Below are 18,451 nucleotides of genomic sequence, written 5' to 3' on the forward strand. Positions count from 1 at the left end.
TAATTCATTCTTAATTTAGACTTTATAAATAAGCAATCGTCATAAAATATAGTTTATTCAGACTTGGGGTTTCAGTTTAACTTTCAGCTTTGGGTAAAAGAGAATAACTTTGGTTTAAGTTAAGTTCAAAAAGGCTTTAATTTTAAAGACACTCCTATCTTATGGACTTAAACCCTTTCAGGTGTAATAAATCCTTCTCCCTCCCTCTGTGTTAGTATGTCTGTGAACGTACCTCTCACTGGGATGATGAGAAGCTAGGGAGGGACGCTCCAGGCATTTCCTCCTTTTTTCTGTTTGTGTCAGGATTTCTGTGCATTAGGAAAAGGTTAAGCAAAGTTTTAAATGCAGTGAGATTTGCATTTATGAAATTGATTTTTAAGCAAGTTTTATTTAATGTCAGAATACCTTTTAGCATAGTTTTAGTTTTTACTTTGCTTTACAAATGAAGTCTAAAATCTAATCTACCTCACACAAGTAGTATTCCTTAAATTCCTGCATTCAATCCCCTAAAACTGCTGTCTAAAAAGGCATCTCTTGATTATGAGACACAGATACTGTGCCAATGATCTCTGAATGACAAACAAACACTCTGTTTTCTTTCACACAAACACACACAGCCTCGATAATTAACCTAATCTTGAAATCTCCTCTGTCCCCTTAACGTTATATCGCTTCCGTCCCATTTTCCCTCTTAAAAAGATGCCTAATCGTAATCATATGTGTGCCTGATGCCTTGTTTTCTACACCCCTTGGGCGAGCTCGCGCGCTCGTAGAAGCGCACACGCACGCGCACGCGCGAGCTTCATAAAGTGAGCTGAGGTCTGTTCAACGCGGTTTCTGCGGCGGACTGAGGGATGAACTTGACTCTTCTGTAAAGGTCTTTAAAAACAGAAGGAAAACTGAAATTAATCCTCGTTACACATACTTTTTTTGACTAGTTTATATAGCCTATTGTCTCCATCATATTTTAGAATAGTTAAATATTCTTTATGGAATTAACTGCGGGAACGGATTCTTTCCTGGAATGTGTTGGCTCGCAAAATGCGTCGTTTTGTGTATCTTTTCTTATTTATTTTCGCTCCAGGTAAGACGACTATTTCATTAATAGACGAGGTATTTACATGCTAAACACACTATATTATGTTTAAACATGTGTCCATTATAAAAACTATTTAATATAATTTTTAAATAGTTTATGTTATGATTTATCCTTTTTAAAAATGTATCATTAACATTTACTGTAGTGGGCCTGATCATAACATATAGGTACTGAATGTATATGCACCACAGAATCTACACGTGTCAAAAGTACCATGGTACTTCTAGATTACATTTTTGTTGTTGTTGTTGTTGTTGTCTTCGATCTTCTCAGACTCTAGCTGATGCTGAAATCTTAATTCATGCATTAATCACATCACGTCTGGATTATTGCAATTCTCTATTTCTTGGTCTGCCTAAAAAACCTATTGCAAGGTTACAGTATGTCCAAAACTCAGCAGCAAGAGTTCTTACCTCCACCAGGCGTTCTGCTCATATTACCCCTCTACTGCATGATCTGCACTGGCTACCAGTGGCATCTCGTATACCTTTTAAAATATTACTTCTAACATTTAAGGCATTAAATGGTCGTGCGCCTCCATATCTGTCTGACCTACTGTACTCCTACTCTCCACCCCGGTCCCTCAGATCATCTGAGCTTGGTTTTTGTCCATTCCTCGTTATCGGCTGTCCACTGTAGGTGGTAGATCTTTCCGCGTTAATGCTCCTAAATTATGGAATTCGCTACCCCTTACACTTCGTAATTGATCTTCTTTGTCTACCTTCAAGACTCAGCTAAAAACATATCTCTTTAATTTGCATTTTGGATAATGTGGCTTTATTTGGCCTTATGTGTTTGTATTGTGTTTTTAGGTTTGAAAATGTTTTGTATAGCACTACGTAAAGTGACCTTGAGCAATGGAAAGACGCTATATAAATAAAACTTCTTCTTCTTCTTCTTCTTGTTCTTCTTTTTGGACATGCACATTGATAGTAGCCTACTATGCTATTATTGGAATAAAGGTAGCAAGTGACATCCCTTACAAAAAATACTGTTAAAGTACAAAAGTACTGATACTTTAAAATATAAAATGGTATTAAAAGTTATTATCTAACTTTTAGGTAAATATATTTAAAGTTTCTTAACTTATTGAAGGTGATGATGATGATGTTTTCTCTGTAGGTAACACACTGTTGAACTTGAATCAAGACTGTGGAGGTAAAATTCTTGGAGAGAGGAGCGGCTCAATTCGGTACTCTTTAAACCCAAACAGCCTTTTATTGAACAGAATTACCAATGACAGTGCAGAAAAACAGTTGGATGTTACCTGCGCTTGGATTATTGATCCTTATGAAAATCAGACTGTTTGGATAGAGGTCCTTTCTATTGGGAAAGGCGCTCGTATTGGAATTAAATTTGGGAATGGGAATACACTGATCTATGAAAGAGAGGAGCGGGCATTATTCTCTGGCACTGGGAGAACCATCATTGAATGGCGCTTCAGAAGGACAGATGAAACAACATTTGCCACATTACATCTGAGTAAGTCACTTAAGTACCATGCTAATATAATATTCTTTCAAAAACATATATTTTTTTTTACCAACCCCAAATCAGTAGTATATGTGAAAAGTATATGAACAATACTGAGAGAATGTTGTTGTATGTTTGTACATTTCCCTTAGTGTTGGATTCTTGTGTCTTGAATAATCTCATAATTCCTGTTTCCATTCATCTTTGTGTGTGTTTTTCTCAGGATGGAACACGTCAGAGGACAGTCACACTCTTGCTTTGATTCCTTACACCCACTCTGATGCTGACCCGGTGTCTCCCTCTCCAAATGGCTCAAACGGTGTAACCTACACCCCTGACATTCCAGTGAGTAGAAATGCAGCCCCCAAAACACATGCTCTCAGGGGTGAGAGTATACAGCAGGGCGGAGGTGTGTCTGACCTGGACGATAAGCGCAGACCTCTCTTTCCGCAGGAAATCACCAACAATGGACAGGAAACGGCTGGAGCCTGGATCTCTGACCTCGCACTCGCTGGCACACATTCTTATTCTGATACACAGACCAGCTCTGCCCTTGACACACACACGAACACGCATCCAATGTTGTCTAATGAACCTTCTTTGGCTCAGACTTCTACTGAAATCCAATCACCATTGGTGTCTGTACAAACTACACACAGACAGGCAACTGACATGGAAAAAACAAGTGCACTTTTAACCACAAATGATGTTTCACACACTGAACTACATAAAGGAAGTACACAGCACACACGTACACATGCATTTACCAAAATACAGCCCAAAACGACGAAAAGAGATGATCCAAGTTCAATGTTTCCAACTTCCAGCTTTATGACTGTAAGTCCGCATTATATTCATACATTCGACAAAACTTCTAAACACTTTTTTAATGACCATTCTTACCAGTCTAAAGCAACCACGGTGATGCTCCCAAATAGGGATGGGTTTACAATATCAGAGAATGTTAGGACGAGTCAGTTTGATTCGATTTTTTGGAGTTCAAACACAATGACAGATGACAACCAACGTATATCATCAGAGATGGACAGGACAGATCGCTCTCCAAGGTCAACTAATGTAGATCAAAACATTACTAATCAAACAATCTTTGATGATTCACTACTCACTACTAGTACGCCTGCAACAGTATCGAAGTTTCCAAGTGTTAATCAAACCCACAAACTAGAATCTTCTGATAGCGACACAGCTGAATACTCCACGTCTCCGAATGAGCCGCCAATAAATGTTACCACTGAGAATCAGTCAACAACTTCAGGTGAGTTCATGCACTCTTCATATGACTCTCCTATGACTCCAACTTTGACTTCTTTGGAAGCATCAACCACCCACATCTCACACACCATCCAAAGTCAAGACGATACAAGCACCCAAGAAACCAGCTCTGCATCTGCGTCAATCTCTTACTGGACATCACACAACACTAACAAAATCAGTGCCTTCACCACCTTCCCAGCTACCATCCTTCCAGACCTGACCCCTACTGAGAGTCCTAGTACCCCAGAAAAGGACAAGGGTCTGTTACCTTCTGTAAGTGATTGCCTTGGTCTTGCATGCACTTCGTTTTTACCATCTACAGTACAAGGCAAACAAGAAAGCCCTATAACCAACCGTCCATCAATCTCTTTGTCGAGTCCTCAGATTAGTCCTAAAGTGACTTCTGATCTGATGGTTGAAGACAGCACTACAGTGAGATTTGTGAACCATACTGATTTAGAAGAACTTGATGTGTCTCCATCACAAGTCCAAAATACCATCACAAAATCAAGTATGCATACTGAATTCCCTATATACACATCTACACCTCAGCATTCACCAACATCTTCTGAAAACATGCAGAGCAATGTGGGATTTTCCGATGTAACTGATATCAGTGAGATGAGTAAGGGTCAAACAGTAAGTAGAAGTCATTCGAGTCCTACTCAGACTAGTACGACAAGTTTGAAGACGACTCTTGGCTTATCTCCATTTAACGACATTCATACTGGATCAACAGAAAACATTAATGGCTTTACCGCCCACACCATCGCCCCATTGAGTACTTCATCATTGGAAACCACAACTCCATACATCTCTCAGGTCAGTACAACTGTTCCAACAAGCACATCTGTTAGTACGACCACTTCACATTGGGAAACTAGTGAGACCTCTGTGGTTCACACACCTTCAATAACTACCCCGCAGATGAATCCACATGCCACGTCCACAGAAACGACTTCATTCCAAGTCCAGACAAACTTTCCAGTGCATAAACCCAGCACTGTCAGACCTCCCCAACATATGACCACAAGCCCTTATCTAATTAAAACAAAAGCACACACAGTATCTACACAAGCAGTGACTCAAACATCTTGGATCCATTCTACTGCATCCAGCTTTGACAGGAAGTGGCCACATGGACGCCATTATTTTATAGTGAAGGACCAGCCAGCAATCATCAAGGGTGAGTAATGTATATGTAACTTTTGCTTCTTTGAGACCCCTAATTTTTTACTTCTCCACATTCTTAGTAAACATGATTTTTTTGTTTTGTTTTGTTTTTTCCTGAAAAATGTTGTTCTTCTGTTTTCAGAGAAAACATTTCAAGTACTCTTACAGATTGTTCTGGAAGGAGATTATGCCCCTAGTATGAGGTTGCTTGAGGTGAAAACATTTGAATTACTTTATATACACTACTATTCAAACCTTGGTAGGCTGTGTGAATTTTTATGTTTTGAGAGAAGTCTTCTATGCCCACCATGGCTGTATTTATTTGATAAAAACAATAAAAACAGTAATATTGTGAAATATTATTAAATTTGTATCTATTTGAATATATTTTAAAATGCAATTTATTCCTGTTTTGGAAAGCTGAATTTTCAGCATCATTACTCAAGTCTTCAGAAATCATTCTAATATGCTGATTTGGTACTTAAGAAACTGTGAGAACATTTTTGTGGAAAGTGTGATACATTTTTTTTTCAGGATTCCTTGGATAGAATCTAAATTTATGTATGAAATAGAAATATAACATTATAAATGGCTTTACTATCCATTTTTGATCATGCTGAATGTGTCGTTGCTAAATGTGACCCTGGACCACAAAACCAAAGTCGCTGGGGTATATTTTGTAGCAATAGCCAAAAATACATTGTATGGGTCAAAATTATCCATTTTTCTTTTATGCCAAAAATCATTAGGACATTAAGTAAAGATCGTGTTTCATGAAGATATTTTGTGAATTTCCTACCGTAAATAATTTTTGATTAGTAATACACATTGCTAAGAACTTCATTTGGACAACTTTAAAGGCGATTTTCTCAATATTTAGATTTTTTTGCACTCTCAGATTCCAGATTTTCAAATAGTTGTATCTCAGTCAAATATTGTCCTATCCTAACATACCACACATCAATGGAAAGCTTATTTATTCAGCTTTCAGTCAATTTTGAACAATTGACACTTATGACTGGTTTTGTAGTCCAGGGTCACAAATATTAATTATTATTAAAAAAAAAAGTTACCAACCCCAAATTTTGAATGTTAGTGTAGGGACATTCATGTCAGCAGATGGTTGAATGTAATATGATTGTCATTGCTCTTCATCCACTCCTGTAGGTGGAGACATTTCTGCAGAGCCTTTCTGGATTTCAGAATCAACATGTGACCTGGCACAGGTAAAAATATTTACTGACATATATATTGTCAGTTAATTTATTTAGATATATGCACTGTGGGTTAGCTGAGAGACTATATTGCTTTAATGAAATTCATAATTCAGTGAGTACTTGGGAAGAATTTGTAATTGTAAATGAAGTTTTTTTGTTGTTGTTGTAGTTCTGTCTGATCTGTCTAAAATAAAATTAAAGTTTGGGACCCCTAGCCTAGAGGATCATGATTGAAGGGTTCATATAAAGGGTTCATGAAATTGGGAAAAATACAGACTACATTTTATTATTATTATTATTATTATATAAAATCTATTATAAAATTATTAAACATTAATTATTTTTTAAAAATCCAACAGTCAAAATATAACACATTTTAGGTTTAAAATCTCAGAGCGTATTTCAGGCACAAAATTTAAGTCACAGTGGTTCAGCAGAGAAAAAGATTTTGAAAACCTGATCTAAAAATATCTAAATGGTGGATGACTTGTGTTAAATAAGTAGTTTTGATGGATTTTGTGATGGTTGTTTTCATCAGTGGTCCAGTTCTGCAAACATTAGTTCAATTCCAAACAGTGGAAGCACTCTCCTGGCTGGGAAGGGTGGAGTCTCTGTTACAAGAGGCGGGGTTAAACCCACTGCCAAAGAAAGGAATACTTGTGGGTGGAGTTAGAGTGAAGAATATTACTGTGGGAGGTGAGTGCTGAATGATAAGATCTTAACAAGTTACATCTTTTTTAGATATCTCTCGCTTTTATTTCTGTCTCAACCAATCAGACCACCTATCATACCTTAATACATTTGTTTCTTTCCAAGGTTTGCAGACAGATGTTTGTGAATGGTTGTTTGAATGTCCATCTGGGTTCCAGTGTGTTTCTTCAAAGGGCAATGCCACCTGTACATCTGTGTGCCACTCTGAATACTGCAAACATCAGGGCATCTGTGTCCATCGCCTCGGGCAACAGCCTATCTGCCAGTAAGTTCCACAAAAAGTTCCATGCAGTGAAGATTTGCATTGTCAGATTTTTTATTAGCAGCATACAATCTGATTTTAATTGCAACTTGTTCTGGTCAAGACCTGTGCATTTATATGTGCACACTGACTAACCCTGTAAAGCCTGGCATATTAAATAATAGTCAGAAAAATGTATGTATATTTTCTGAATGGAACAGTTTATTAAACCTTTAGATGAAATCTAAAAAAAATAAGTAAAAAAGCTTGTGTGTTTTTGATGCATCAGGCTTTTATGGCTTATATAGTATAAAAGATTATAGAGTTCACACATGATTCTAGTCCGAGGATTTGGTTAAAAAAAAATTAAATGAAATTCTGATAACTTGTAATGTCAATCAACAAGATGTTCATAATAGTATAGCAGACTACATGAAACGCATATTAAGACATGAAATGCATATAGATATAATTTGTCACCCTATATCTCCCAATACATTGATGATTGAGAGATGTACAAATAAACATTCATCAAAAGCCTGTTGCGTCATATTTGAAACATACATTTTAACATGATTTTTCTACAAGATGATGTTTAATCAAGTAAATCTATTAGCATGAAATATTGCTAACAATATAAAGAGTATTTTTGTTTTACTTTATAAGAATCAGTAAAGATTGCACAGTAAAAGGACACATGTACCACGATTTTTAAAGATGATTTTACAATTATACCCAAAGGCCTTTTACTTGCTAAAAAGGTATAAATCAGATGACAGAAAGCATGTAGTGTACAACAGGGAGGTTTCCATCATTTTGATACTCAAAAATGTACATTTCAAAGATGATACAGCAGACTTTATCGTGTTAAAATCCTGCTGACCAAATTTCTTTTTCTGCAGGTGTCCTGTTGGGGATGATTACTGGTTTATGGGCCAGCGCTGTGACCTCCACATGACCCGGCCGCGTTTGGTGGGCGTGTGCTTTGGAGTACTGTTCGCTGTCGCAGCAGTCATGGCTCTTCTGTCTTATCTCACAGTGCGCCGCTTTAAAACTATGCTAATGCAAGCCAAAGTGGAACAAACACGCAGCAGGTAACACATGTTCAATCATTTTATACACACACTCCCACTCACTCAGCTCTAGTAGCCTGGTTTTGTTATTGGAAAAAGTTTGCAGGAAATCATTGGCCAGTTAAAACAAACCATGGGTTGTGATAGCGCCACACCACAGGGGTTGAATGTGTGAATAATATTCCTTTGTCTTGTGTGTGTGTGGAAACAGCTATCGCAGATTTAATCACTTTGATGAGCTTTCGGCTCGTTTTTGGGGAAGGTCCTGGCCGGGCTCTGAGGACTCGTTGGATAACCCTGCCTTCACCCGCTCTGATGAATTACTACACCTGAGAGCCCTTGACCGTACCTGCTGCTACCATGATGACAGTCTTTCTGTGGTATCCACATACCACGGTAGTGGAACACACCTCAACACCATATATCCTCACGGGTACCGTAAGATTTGCATATTATTGACTAAATCATGGTTTACCATAAATTTTATGGTACATGAATTTCAGTAGCATGGTACAATACTGTTCAAAAGTTAGGTGTGGGTAAGTTTTATTTTAATATTTTTGAAAGAAATCTCTTGTGCTCACGATGGCTGTATTTGCTTGATTAAAACTGTAGTTTTGTGAAATATTATTACAATTTAAAATAACTGTTTTCTATCTCAATAGATTTAAAAATATGATTTATTCCTGTGATGCGAAACTGAATTGTCAGCATCATTACTCCAGTCTTCAGTGTCACATGATCCTTCAGAAATCATTCTAACAATTTCTTTTTATTATTAGTGATGAAAATAGTTGTGGTGCTCAACATTTTTTCAAGTTTTTTTCTTCAGGATTCTTTGCTGAATATAAAGTTCAATAGAACAACATTTATTTGAAATAGAAATATTGTCCTATATTGGTGATAAATGTAGAATAAAACGAAAAGAAAAGGCTGTTTCATGTGAGTGCAGATCATGGTTTTGTAAAATAGAAATATTGTAACACTAAAAGCTTATGGTAGTGTATAAAGCACCATAGTATTACCATAAGAAGAGTAAGTTGTTCACATGATTTTTGCATGTATGTTTGGGCTTACAGTTCTCAGTATGGTTGGGATCTCAGCAACTGCAGCTTGGCGGATGGGGTGGTGGATTCTGGGAAAGCTAGTGACTTGTCAGTCTGTAGCTGGCCGATTGAGCCCATTCAATGGACACCATTTCCTTTGCTGCAGCAGCTCAACAGGAATACCACCACAGTAAGACTCGTACACTAAAGGCTCTATATCTATATTGTTGTAATGGAATGACACATAACTGTTCTTCATATCCAGGTAAAAGCGTCTCGTCCCCGCTCTTACTGTGAAGGCATGGAACTTGTAGATTTAGAGAAGAGCTGGACAGCTTAATGGAGAGTCTCAGAAAACCCAACACGCTCTGGTCAAGTGAGAGAATATTTCATCTGTTTCAGGAGCACCGTTGTTGTGCCAAACTTAATAAAATGTATTTTAACTGAAAAAAGACTTGTTTGGGATCTGCTTGCAGTGTACTCTACAAAATATACACTACCATTCCAATGTTTCGGATCAAGATTTTTAGATAATTAATACTTTTATTCAGCAATGACAGTAAATTTAATAAAAGTAACAGTAAAGACATTTATAATGTTATAAAAGATTTCCATGTCAAATAAATGTTGCACTTTTAAACCTTAGTCAACAAAGAATTTGAAAAAAATCACAAAAAATTCACAAAAAAGGAAGCAGCACAGCTGTTTTTAACATTAATAATAAGAAATGAGAAATTAATAGAAAATGCTGTACTTATTCTAAAAATAGAACATATCGAGGGGTGAGAACCAGAAGGGCGTAAGTGACATTTTTGGTGAAATGGAGATATATATATATCAAATGAAAGCTCTTAATGAGCGCTTTCTACTGGCAAAAGTACTGTCATCCATTTGGCTCTCCTAAAGTTGGTGAAATGTCACTAACGCCTTTCTGGTTCTCACCTCATATTCTCCTGCTCTGCTTTCCAAAAATGTGACAACAAACCTGGTGTTAGCAAACCTGAACATGCCAAATAATTGAGGTAGCAAGGCACCGTTTTCTGATTGCCTAACATGCAAGCGTAAAAGTTCAAGGTTCAGCCATAGTCATGCATGACCCAGACATTAATGTCACCATTCACCATCTTATTCTGTCCTCATTGAGTCTAAAATCAATCCACTTAACCCCATTCCTCCAGGCCATCTCTCCTATCAATTGTATTGTCAGTTCATTTGTATAAAAATTGTCTGTTAAATTACCCAATCCAAAAGAACAAATAAAATGTAATGTACACTAAAAACCAAATGCTCTACAATGTTTTAACACGTGCTGGAGCTTTTTTGTGCATATGTGTCCACTGGAATGAGAATGATGCATTATATTTTCAGAGAAGATCTAGTAGAGTGGACTGATTTTATCAGTCATAATATGGATCTAGAAATGATGATTTTTTTTATATTTCCGGGGTTCTCAGAAATCGCTGTATTTGGGTAAACTTCTATAGTAGTGAATAGTAACTTAAATGTTTTTTGCATTCCCATTTCCTCCAATAGCAACATAAAAATCACAATAGTGTTTCTATGACTTTACCAAAGAGGGGAACATATTGAGAGATTGATTACGGTGGTCAGAAGAGTGAAATGTCAAATTTGCTGTCACGCCCACACACTAGTTTTCTATAATTTAATGCCAAGTTAATAAAACACGAAGTAGGCCATATCTTTATAAATGTACATGACATTTTTCAAATGAAAATATCAAATGCTTTTCTAGATCGAAGGACAAGGCAGCAGGTTCGCTTCTGCAGAGAGACAGCAGAGGGCACAATAAACAGCACCATTTGTTTTTTCAGAGTCAATCCACTTCATTTAGTTAGTACATAAAGGTAAAAGGCAGTAATATGCACATATTCGGTGAAGGAATTAGCTAATCTTTACTCGTACCGTTCATATAGCATAATATAGCAGTTTAGGTCAAACCATTTTTATTTGTTTTACACTGGAGTCGTTCTTCTTGACGCAGTGCTACTTTTAGACATATATGAGGGCTCTTTTATAGAGTTCTGAACAGATGATTTGTCATTCCCAGAATTTTTCGCATGCACTGGGCTTTTACTGGGATTTACTGAGTTTAGTTTATAGTTCTGCGACAGCGCGACTCCATTTTCAGGTTTGACTGAATTTTGTGCATGTGCATTTGAAAACGCAAAGCCTTTCTCGGTGCTCAACGAGTTTTGTATGTGCGAAATTTCTCTTTCTGATTTCAACGAGTTCTGCATGGTGAACACATGAGGATTTGCAAAGCTGTTATTAGCGATGACAGAGTTATGAAAATGTGCAAAACCACTGCCTGCGCTGAGGGTGTTGTGCGCGAGCGCGTGAGCAGCTGTTGGTGGAAGTCCTCGTCTCAGCGCGTAAAGCCCGAGGTCATTCCCGTGACAGGCCGGAGAGGGCTCGCGCGATCGGGAGTCTGAGGAGCGGTTTTGGGCCTGCCTCCAGCGGTAGCGGGAACGGTAGCTGGTCGAGCGCCGATGCTGTAGGGAATGCGTGCTGGTTTGGAGTGTGCGATGCGAACGCGCTCTCAGCACACGGTGCGTATCGATGAACAGGTGCACGGTCAGGACGCCCACAGTCTCCGCTATGATGAAGGAAAGAGCGCCGCAGTAGAAGCTCCAGCCGTACCAGTGACTGCGCTTCGACTCACTCTGGTTAGGGTCGCCAGCGTTGGATGAGATGTACACGATAATGCCAATAATGTTGCTGAGGCCTAAAAAAAAAAAGATACTGTCAAGCTTCCTTCTTTCGCTCCAGGCCACTTATGTGTGTTTCTAACCTAACCATTGGGGGCAATTTCCAAAGAAATGTCCTTAGAAATTAAATATCCCTAGAAGTTATCATGCAGGATATCCTCTAAATAACTGTAGATTTTATGAAAATAATCTTACGTAAATTATGTAAATGCATTTTTCCAAAATAAAAAAACACATTTTTTTAACAATAAGCTACTAATATTCCAGAATCATGAATTTGCTAAAGACACCAAACAGAAAGTAATACTTTCTCTTTGCAATGATTCTGTAGTTATGTTTATGAAATGTTGCATTGTATAGAAGCCCATTTATGCCACATTCGAAATTATGAGATACCGACTCATGAGATAAAAAGTAGGTAATGTTGAGATGTAAATGTGAAGTCATGAGATGAAAATTTTCACTTTGCATATCATAATCAAGACTTATTCTTTCATAACGTTTACTTTTTGTTGGAAGGGCAAAAATATTGAAGTTCAGCTAATTTTATTGCTTGGCCTTAGTTGAGAGGACATATTATATTAAGTCTACACAAATATATTTGAAAAACATTGAATGAATGTTTATTTTCAAATCCAGTCAACAATTAGCTATGCTAATGTTGACTAAACTAATAAAAACACGTGCACGTGCACAATAAAACCTCAGTAAAGGCTGAGCCAACTAAAAAATAACAATTCAGGCAACACTTTGAAGTCAGAAATTCACTGAACGTAAAATTTCTGTGGAACTAGTTACTGAATAATAATTAGATGAAACCGTTTTAAATTTTTCATAGTGTGTGACTTAGATCATAATTTTAACTGTCACATAAGAAGAAACATAAGTCATAATAATTATAACTTAATATAGGCTAATAATATTTATTATATAATTTTTTTTTGAGATATTAAGTTATAATTATAAGATAAAAAGTACAATAATGAATATTACAAAAAAGTCATAATTATGAAATAAAAAGACAAAAGTATGGGGGCAAATAATGGAACATTTTGGTAAACTTGACATAAAAGGTTAAAATAATGATAAAATAACATGATAAAAAGTCTTAAATATGAAGTAAACGCACAACATTTTGTCATAATTATTACCTTTTAAGTCATAATTTCAGCTGTCTTAATACATCATTTTATGTCATAACTGAATATTTATCATAGTTGTTTGTCATAATCTCTTAGAAATTTTCTCATAACTTCCTCTTTTGTCATAATTAAACTTTTTATCTCATACGTTGACTCTTTATGTCCTACATTCACTTTTGTCATAATTATGATTTACCAAAGCATAATGATTTTTCTTATGTGGCAGAAATTGGCTTCCATATTACTGTCATAAGAATGCCACTTAAATTCAAAAGCTAAAAAGTTACGAGTAATACAAAATCTGCTTTGTTATGATCAAACAAATCTACTCAACATTAATGGGCTGCTATTGAGGTGCTTCCCCTGCTGTTTGCAGATATATTTATAATTGATACATTTGAAAACATCTATGGTACATATAACCAGGTAAAAGTCTATATATGAGCATATGAACATACCAGCTGAGACAAAAAAGATGCCTGCGCTCAGGATGACATTGTGTCGGCTCTTGTAGAACTCACTGGCGGCTATACACACTCCACCAACGAACAGCAGTCCCACACTCAGTATAGGGAAAAGACTAGAGGCGCGCACAGCACCTGTCACACACACACACACACACACACACACACACACAGATTATAACTAATCTCTAATAGTGTTTTTTCTCTAATCTATATACTTATTATTTTACTTATTATTTTATTTGAGGTCTATATAAGGGTTCCTACATATTTTCCATTTCAAAATTCCATAATTTTCAAGCCACATTTATCAGTCCTATTATTTTTCCATAAATAGTTCACACAGCATTATTTTCAACATTATATTTAGTATATAATATTGTCATCTCTAAATATTATTTGATCTTTTTTTGCCATTGGTTTTCCTGAAGTAATAACATGTGCTACATGATAAGAAGAATCTGCATGTATTCACCTGATGCATCATATGATTAGCAAAACTGAACACAATAACAAATATTTTTTCATACATATTCACACGTGGAATCAAATTCAGTATACTTTTCCACACTTTTCTAAAATGTTTATGAAGGAACCTTGTTTTTAGCAGTGATTAAATGGGAAACTACAGAGTTTGCAAACGCTATTTTTATAGTAGGTTTTTATTGCATGTTTTTTACCTTTAACTGAATGTGAAACATTTGTAGATACTCACGCAGTAGATATTCCGCAGCATCCTGTTCATAATCTGCATCCTCTGGAAAATGATCAATGTTCTTACAAACCCCTTTAAATAGGCCTGTAAGAAACACCAGATACTTTCACAATCACACATGCCTCAGTTAAAAGCCAATGCTGTTTTCCACATGATTGGACTAATGCTTTCAAATCATTAACAATATCAATATCCTCCAAACTAATTAGACATTCTCAAAACACACATTTCTCTTTTATCCAGGCAACACATTTTCTTTTTTGCTCAGTGTCATTCCACATATCAGATATGAGCCAAAGTAACTATTAATAGAGATTCAAAGCAAAATATAGACGCTAAAGTGTCAATTTAAACTGGGCTTCCGTGGCTTTATTTTTGTTGTTTGTAATTTAATACAAAATTGTCACTGCATGTGCATGTATGTGAGTGTGATGTAGATGCCACATACATGCATTTTTAATAGCTGGATTTCTATCTCTTTGTGTGTATAACTGATTTTAGAGAACATCAGTTTTAGAGAAAGTGTATGGTCTGTGCCAACCATCTTTCATAACTGTCTACTCGTGCCCTAAATATCTCTTGCATTCACACGCGTAAAGTGAACGCCGCCACTTTGATGCCCTTTTAACAGAGTGAACGCTTCATTACACTTTCCATTAAAAGAATTGACGTTGAACTGATATAGGTCAGAGAGTGTGTGACAGATGGGTCGAAACTAGAGGAATGCGTATTGTGAGAGAAAGTAAAAATAATTAAATCAATAATCAGATAAATAAATCAAACCACAGGAAACAGGAAAGGGGTTGGATTCGGCTCCAACTTTTAAACATAGTCATCTAATCCACAAGCTTTAGAAAAACGTGATGTGTGGTAAAATGACAGTGACAGTAAGGTCATTGTAAGATAGTACTATTATAGTGAATGTGTACTATGAGTAGGGTTGCAAAGGGGTGGAAATTTTCCGGTAAATTTATGAAAACTTTCCAAAAATCCCAGAAAGTTTCCAAAATTCCCAGTAAGTTTCCAAAATTTCTGGAAAGTTTCTGAAATTTACTAGAAATTTTCCAACTTTTTTGCAACCCTAACTATGAGTAATTTAAAGTACTTCAATTACTAGTATGGTACATGTAAAAATAAAACAGTAAAACTACTGCACAATGAAAAAACAGCAAGGATACTTTTTTTTTTTTACTTTTTTGTACACTGTAAAAATGGAAACTTAAAATTATTATATTAAATAGCAATTTTTACCTGATTTAAACCTTAAACAACAGTTGGTATAAATTAATATAATGTTGTGCTATTTTGACTTGAATAAAAGTTAATTTAGTCACTTTAGATGTTATTTTTTGGTGTAATTATTCAGTGACATTAAATCTCAACCGAATACTTTAAGGTTTCAGAACCTTTCTGTCATTTAATTAATTTGTTTCGTTAAATTAATATCAATTTGTCACAGTTTTATTGCAACAATAATAGCTTATACCATAGTTATATTGCAACTTCAATCATAAAATAAAAATCATAACAAAATCATAGTTTGAGCTAAAATATATATTATAGTGTTATATGTCTAAACATGCAATAAAAGGCATTTTATCACAGTTTTGAAGGAAAAAAGTACCTTCCATGCAGCACTGTCTCCAGAGCCCCGAGTGCGTAAGCACCTCTTCATTCTTTCGGTTGGTGTCATTGTCATTCACGCTTTTGGTCCTGCAGACTCCACGCGAGTACAGCCAGTAGTCGGTGCCCACGGCGATGGTCATCAGGCTGAAGGCCGCGAAAGCCCCCGCCGTGGTGAGGAGCATCTGCACTCCACGGTTACACACCTTCATCCTGCACCCGGCTCTCTGGCATCAGTGTACACTTAGCACGGCTTATCCATATGCACGCGTGTTGATGAAGTCTCACATGTCTGCGACCGTGACAGTGAAGTTTTGGCACGCGTTCCTCATGCTGTGCGCTTTTGCGCGTAAAGTGAGAGAGATCATTGGGGTGTATCTCCTTCATTAAGGTAAATCCTCACTTTAATGCTCCAAACTTACCTTATACATTCAAAATCAACTCCAAGAAAAACTTTCTCCCAGTGTTAGCGTTTTCTCGATATTCCCTCAGATAAAACCAGTATGCCCATGACTGATCTGTGTGCATTCCCATATGGATCAAACTGAGGTGGGCTTCGGTTGAGCTTCTGATTATGGATGTAAAGAACCGCCTCTCACTTTGCGCTCGATAGTGTTGAACAGCACAGATAAACTTATGCAATAAAGGATCAGTACATTTTAAAGAAGAATATGCACAGATTTAACCAACACATTTATTTAATTACCCTGTCATTTGCATTTTATTTACAAACCGTAAAATTTGGTGGGACTTTTACTAGGCTAATATTAGCGCATATTGACAGAAAACATATATGTTTATGAACACTTAAGGTTTAGTTCACCCAAAAATGAAAATTCTGTAATTACTCACCCTCATGTCATTTCAAACCCGCGAGACCTCCGTTCATCTTCGTAACACAAATTAAGATATTTTTGATGAAATCCTAGAGCTCTCTGACCCTCCATAGAAAGCAAGAGTCCTTACACAATCAAGGTCCAGAAACTATCGGTAAAATAATCCATGTGACATCAGGGGTTCAACCGTAATTTTACGAAGCAACAAGAATAGTTTTTGCACAAAAAAGAAAAAAAAAAAAACTTTATTCAACAGTTCATATCCTCTACATCAGTTTAGCGCCATTCTGGATGAAGTCCGCTAGACAAAACACCCCTCTGTGTCAGCCACACCGCGCCGATACTTCTTTTACGTATATTTATGCTTTGATTTGAATGACAACAGCACATTGGGTATGAGGCTATAACATAGAAGAGCATACATAGTTTCTGTCCAGTTGATATTCTCCAAAATGGCGCTAGGGTGATGCGGAGGAGACGAATTTGAATAAAGTCGTTTTTTTTTTCTTTTGTGCACAAAAAGTATTCTCATAGTTTCGTAAAATTACAGTTGAACCGCTGATGCCACATGGATTATTTTACCGATCTCCTTGCTATGTTTCTGGACCTTGATTGTGTAAGGACCCTTGCTGTCTATGGAGGGTCAGAGAGCTCTCAGATTTCATCAAAAATATCGTAAATTGCGTTCCGAAGATGAACGGAGCTACGGGTTTGGAATGACATGAGGTGAGTAATTAATAACAGAATTTTCATTTTTGGGTGAACTATCCCTTTAACGTTTCTGAAATACACATATTGAAGTTCCCTTCCAGGAACTCCAGCTGCGTCGAAATGCTAGGGGAATTTCTCCAGCGTGACCGCGCTCTGAATTACGTGTAATCTGTCCAATGGAAGGGCGAGACGTCACGGGCGGGTGACGTAATCGAGCAGGAAACATCATTATAGCAGTAATCATATCAGTATCATCAGTTCACTTTGTAGGCTCACTAAAATCAGAATAGGAAATGACAAAAAATATATTTTCAATATTATGAATATTGGGAGATGTGCCCCCCACCCCCCCACTGTGGTCCAGCATGTGGCAAAGTTAAGCAGTAATAATTTTAAATAGAAAAACATCTTGACATTTTTAGGTAGCCTACACATTTCTCACTTTCTTGTGAATGGGTCAACAATCTTAGACCCTATGGACTCATAACCTCATAACAAACGCTAACAAAAATTACAAACGCACAGATTGGCATTTGAAAACTTCAGCTTTAATGATCCACATAGCATAAATAAATAACATGCAAAATATCTCTGCAATCACCAGCTCCCCATAGCCAACCACTGCTGCTGTCTGGATGTTATGTTGATGTGTCGTTGTTGACATGCATCTGTCTTGCATAGTATAAAACTTGTTTTCGGTGGATTGATTCTTGTACAGGAAGCCCTTTAAAGCCTTCATCATTAAAACATGATAGAAAAACTAAAATAACAACCGCCTACTAAACAGGGCCAGGGTTTACAATATTACAATGTGCATGTTTGTTCGAGGTGTGACAATTACCATGATCGCGTAAAGGCCACATCATTCATTTACAATTACGCACGTGCTGAAGAGATTTAGTTTAGGACAGTAATGCCAGTAA

At 36.7% G+C, this 18,451-nt stretch overlaps 2 protein-coding genes across 5 annotated transcripts; one reads left to right on the forward strand and one right to left on the reverse strand.

Annotated features, from left to right (window-relative positions):
* The first annotated feature begins 797 nt into the window (after positions 1-797).
* LOC306873717 (uncharacterized protein) lies at positions 798-9,969 on the forward strand. 4 transcript variants are annotated; one of them, XM_079423199.1, is made up of 12 exons: positions 812-1,084; positions 2,222-2,581; positions 2,796-2,917; positions 3,026-5,033; positions 5,163-5,233; positions 6,188-6,246; positions 6,776-6,933; positions 7,054-7,213; positions 8,092-8,283; positions 8,474-8,658; positions 9,342-9,498; positions 9,574-9,754. In XM_079423199.1, the coding sequence occupies exons 1-12, from the start codon at positions 1,042-1,044 to the stop codon at positions 9,575-9,577; spliced, it is 3,519 nt and encodes a 1,172-aa protein (XP_079279325.1). In that variant the 5' UTR covers positions 812-1,041; the 3' UTR covers positions 9,578-9,754. The 4 variants fall into 4 exon arrangements, with proteins under 4 accessions (XP_079279322.1, XP_079279325.1, XP_079279323.1 ...); XM_079423197.1 differs by having other exon boundaries at positions 831-1,084; positions 8,474-8,695; positions 9,574-9,969; XM_079423196.1 differs by having other exon boundaries at positions 798-1,084; positions 2,796-5,033; positions 8,474-8,695; positions 9,574-9,956.
* Positions 9,970-11,281: 1,312 nt separating this feature from the next.
* LOC306874336 (voltage-dependent calcium channel gamma-3 subunit-like) lies at positions 11,282-16,196 on the reverse strand (the record flags this gene model as incomplete). Its single annotated transcript, XM_079424302.1, has 4 exons — positions 15,983-16,196; positions 14,359-14,442; positions 13,638-13,778; positions 11,282-12,054 (listed from the first exon to the last, which is right to left on the reverse strand). Exons 1-4 carry the CDS (start codon positions 16,191-16,193, stop codon positions 11,282-11,284), a joined length of 1,209 nt encoding a protein of 402 aa, XP_079280428.1. The 5' UTR covers positions 16,194-16,196.
* Positions 16,197-18,451: the final 2,255 nt, after the last annotated feature.

This window comes from Barbus barbus (genome assembly GCF_936440315.1).
Source record: "Barbus barbus genome assembly, chromosome: 8".
Classification (NCBI taxonomy): domain Eukaryota; kingdom Metazoa; phylum Chordata; class Actinopteri; order Cypriniformes; family Cyprinidae; genus Barbus; species Barbus barbus.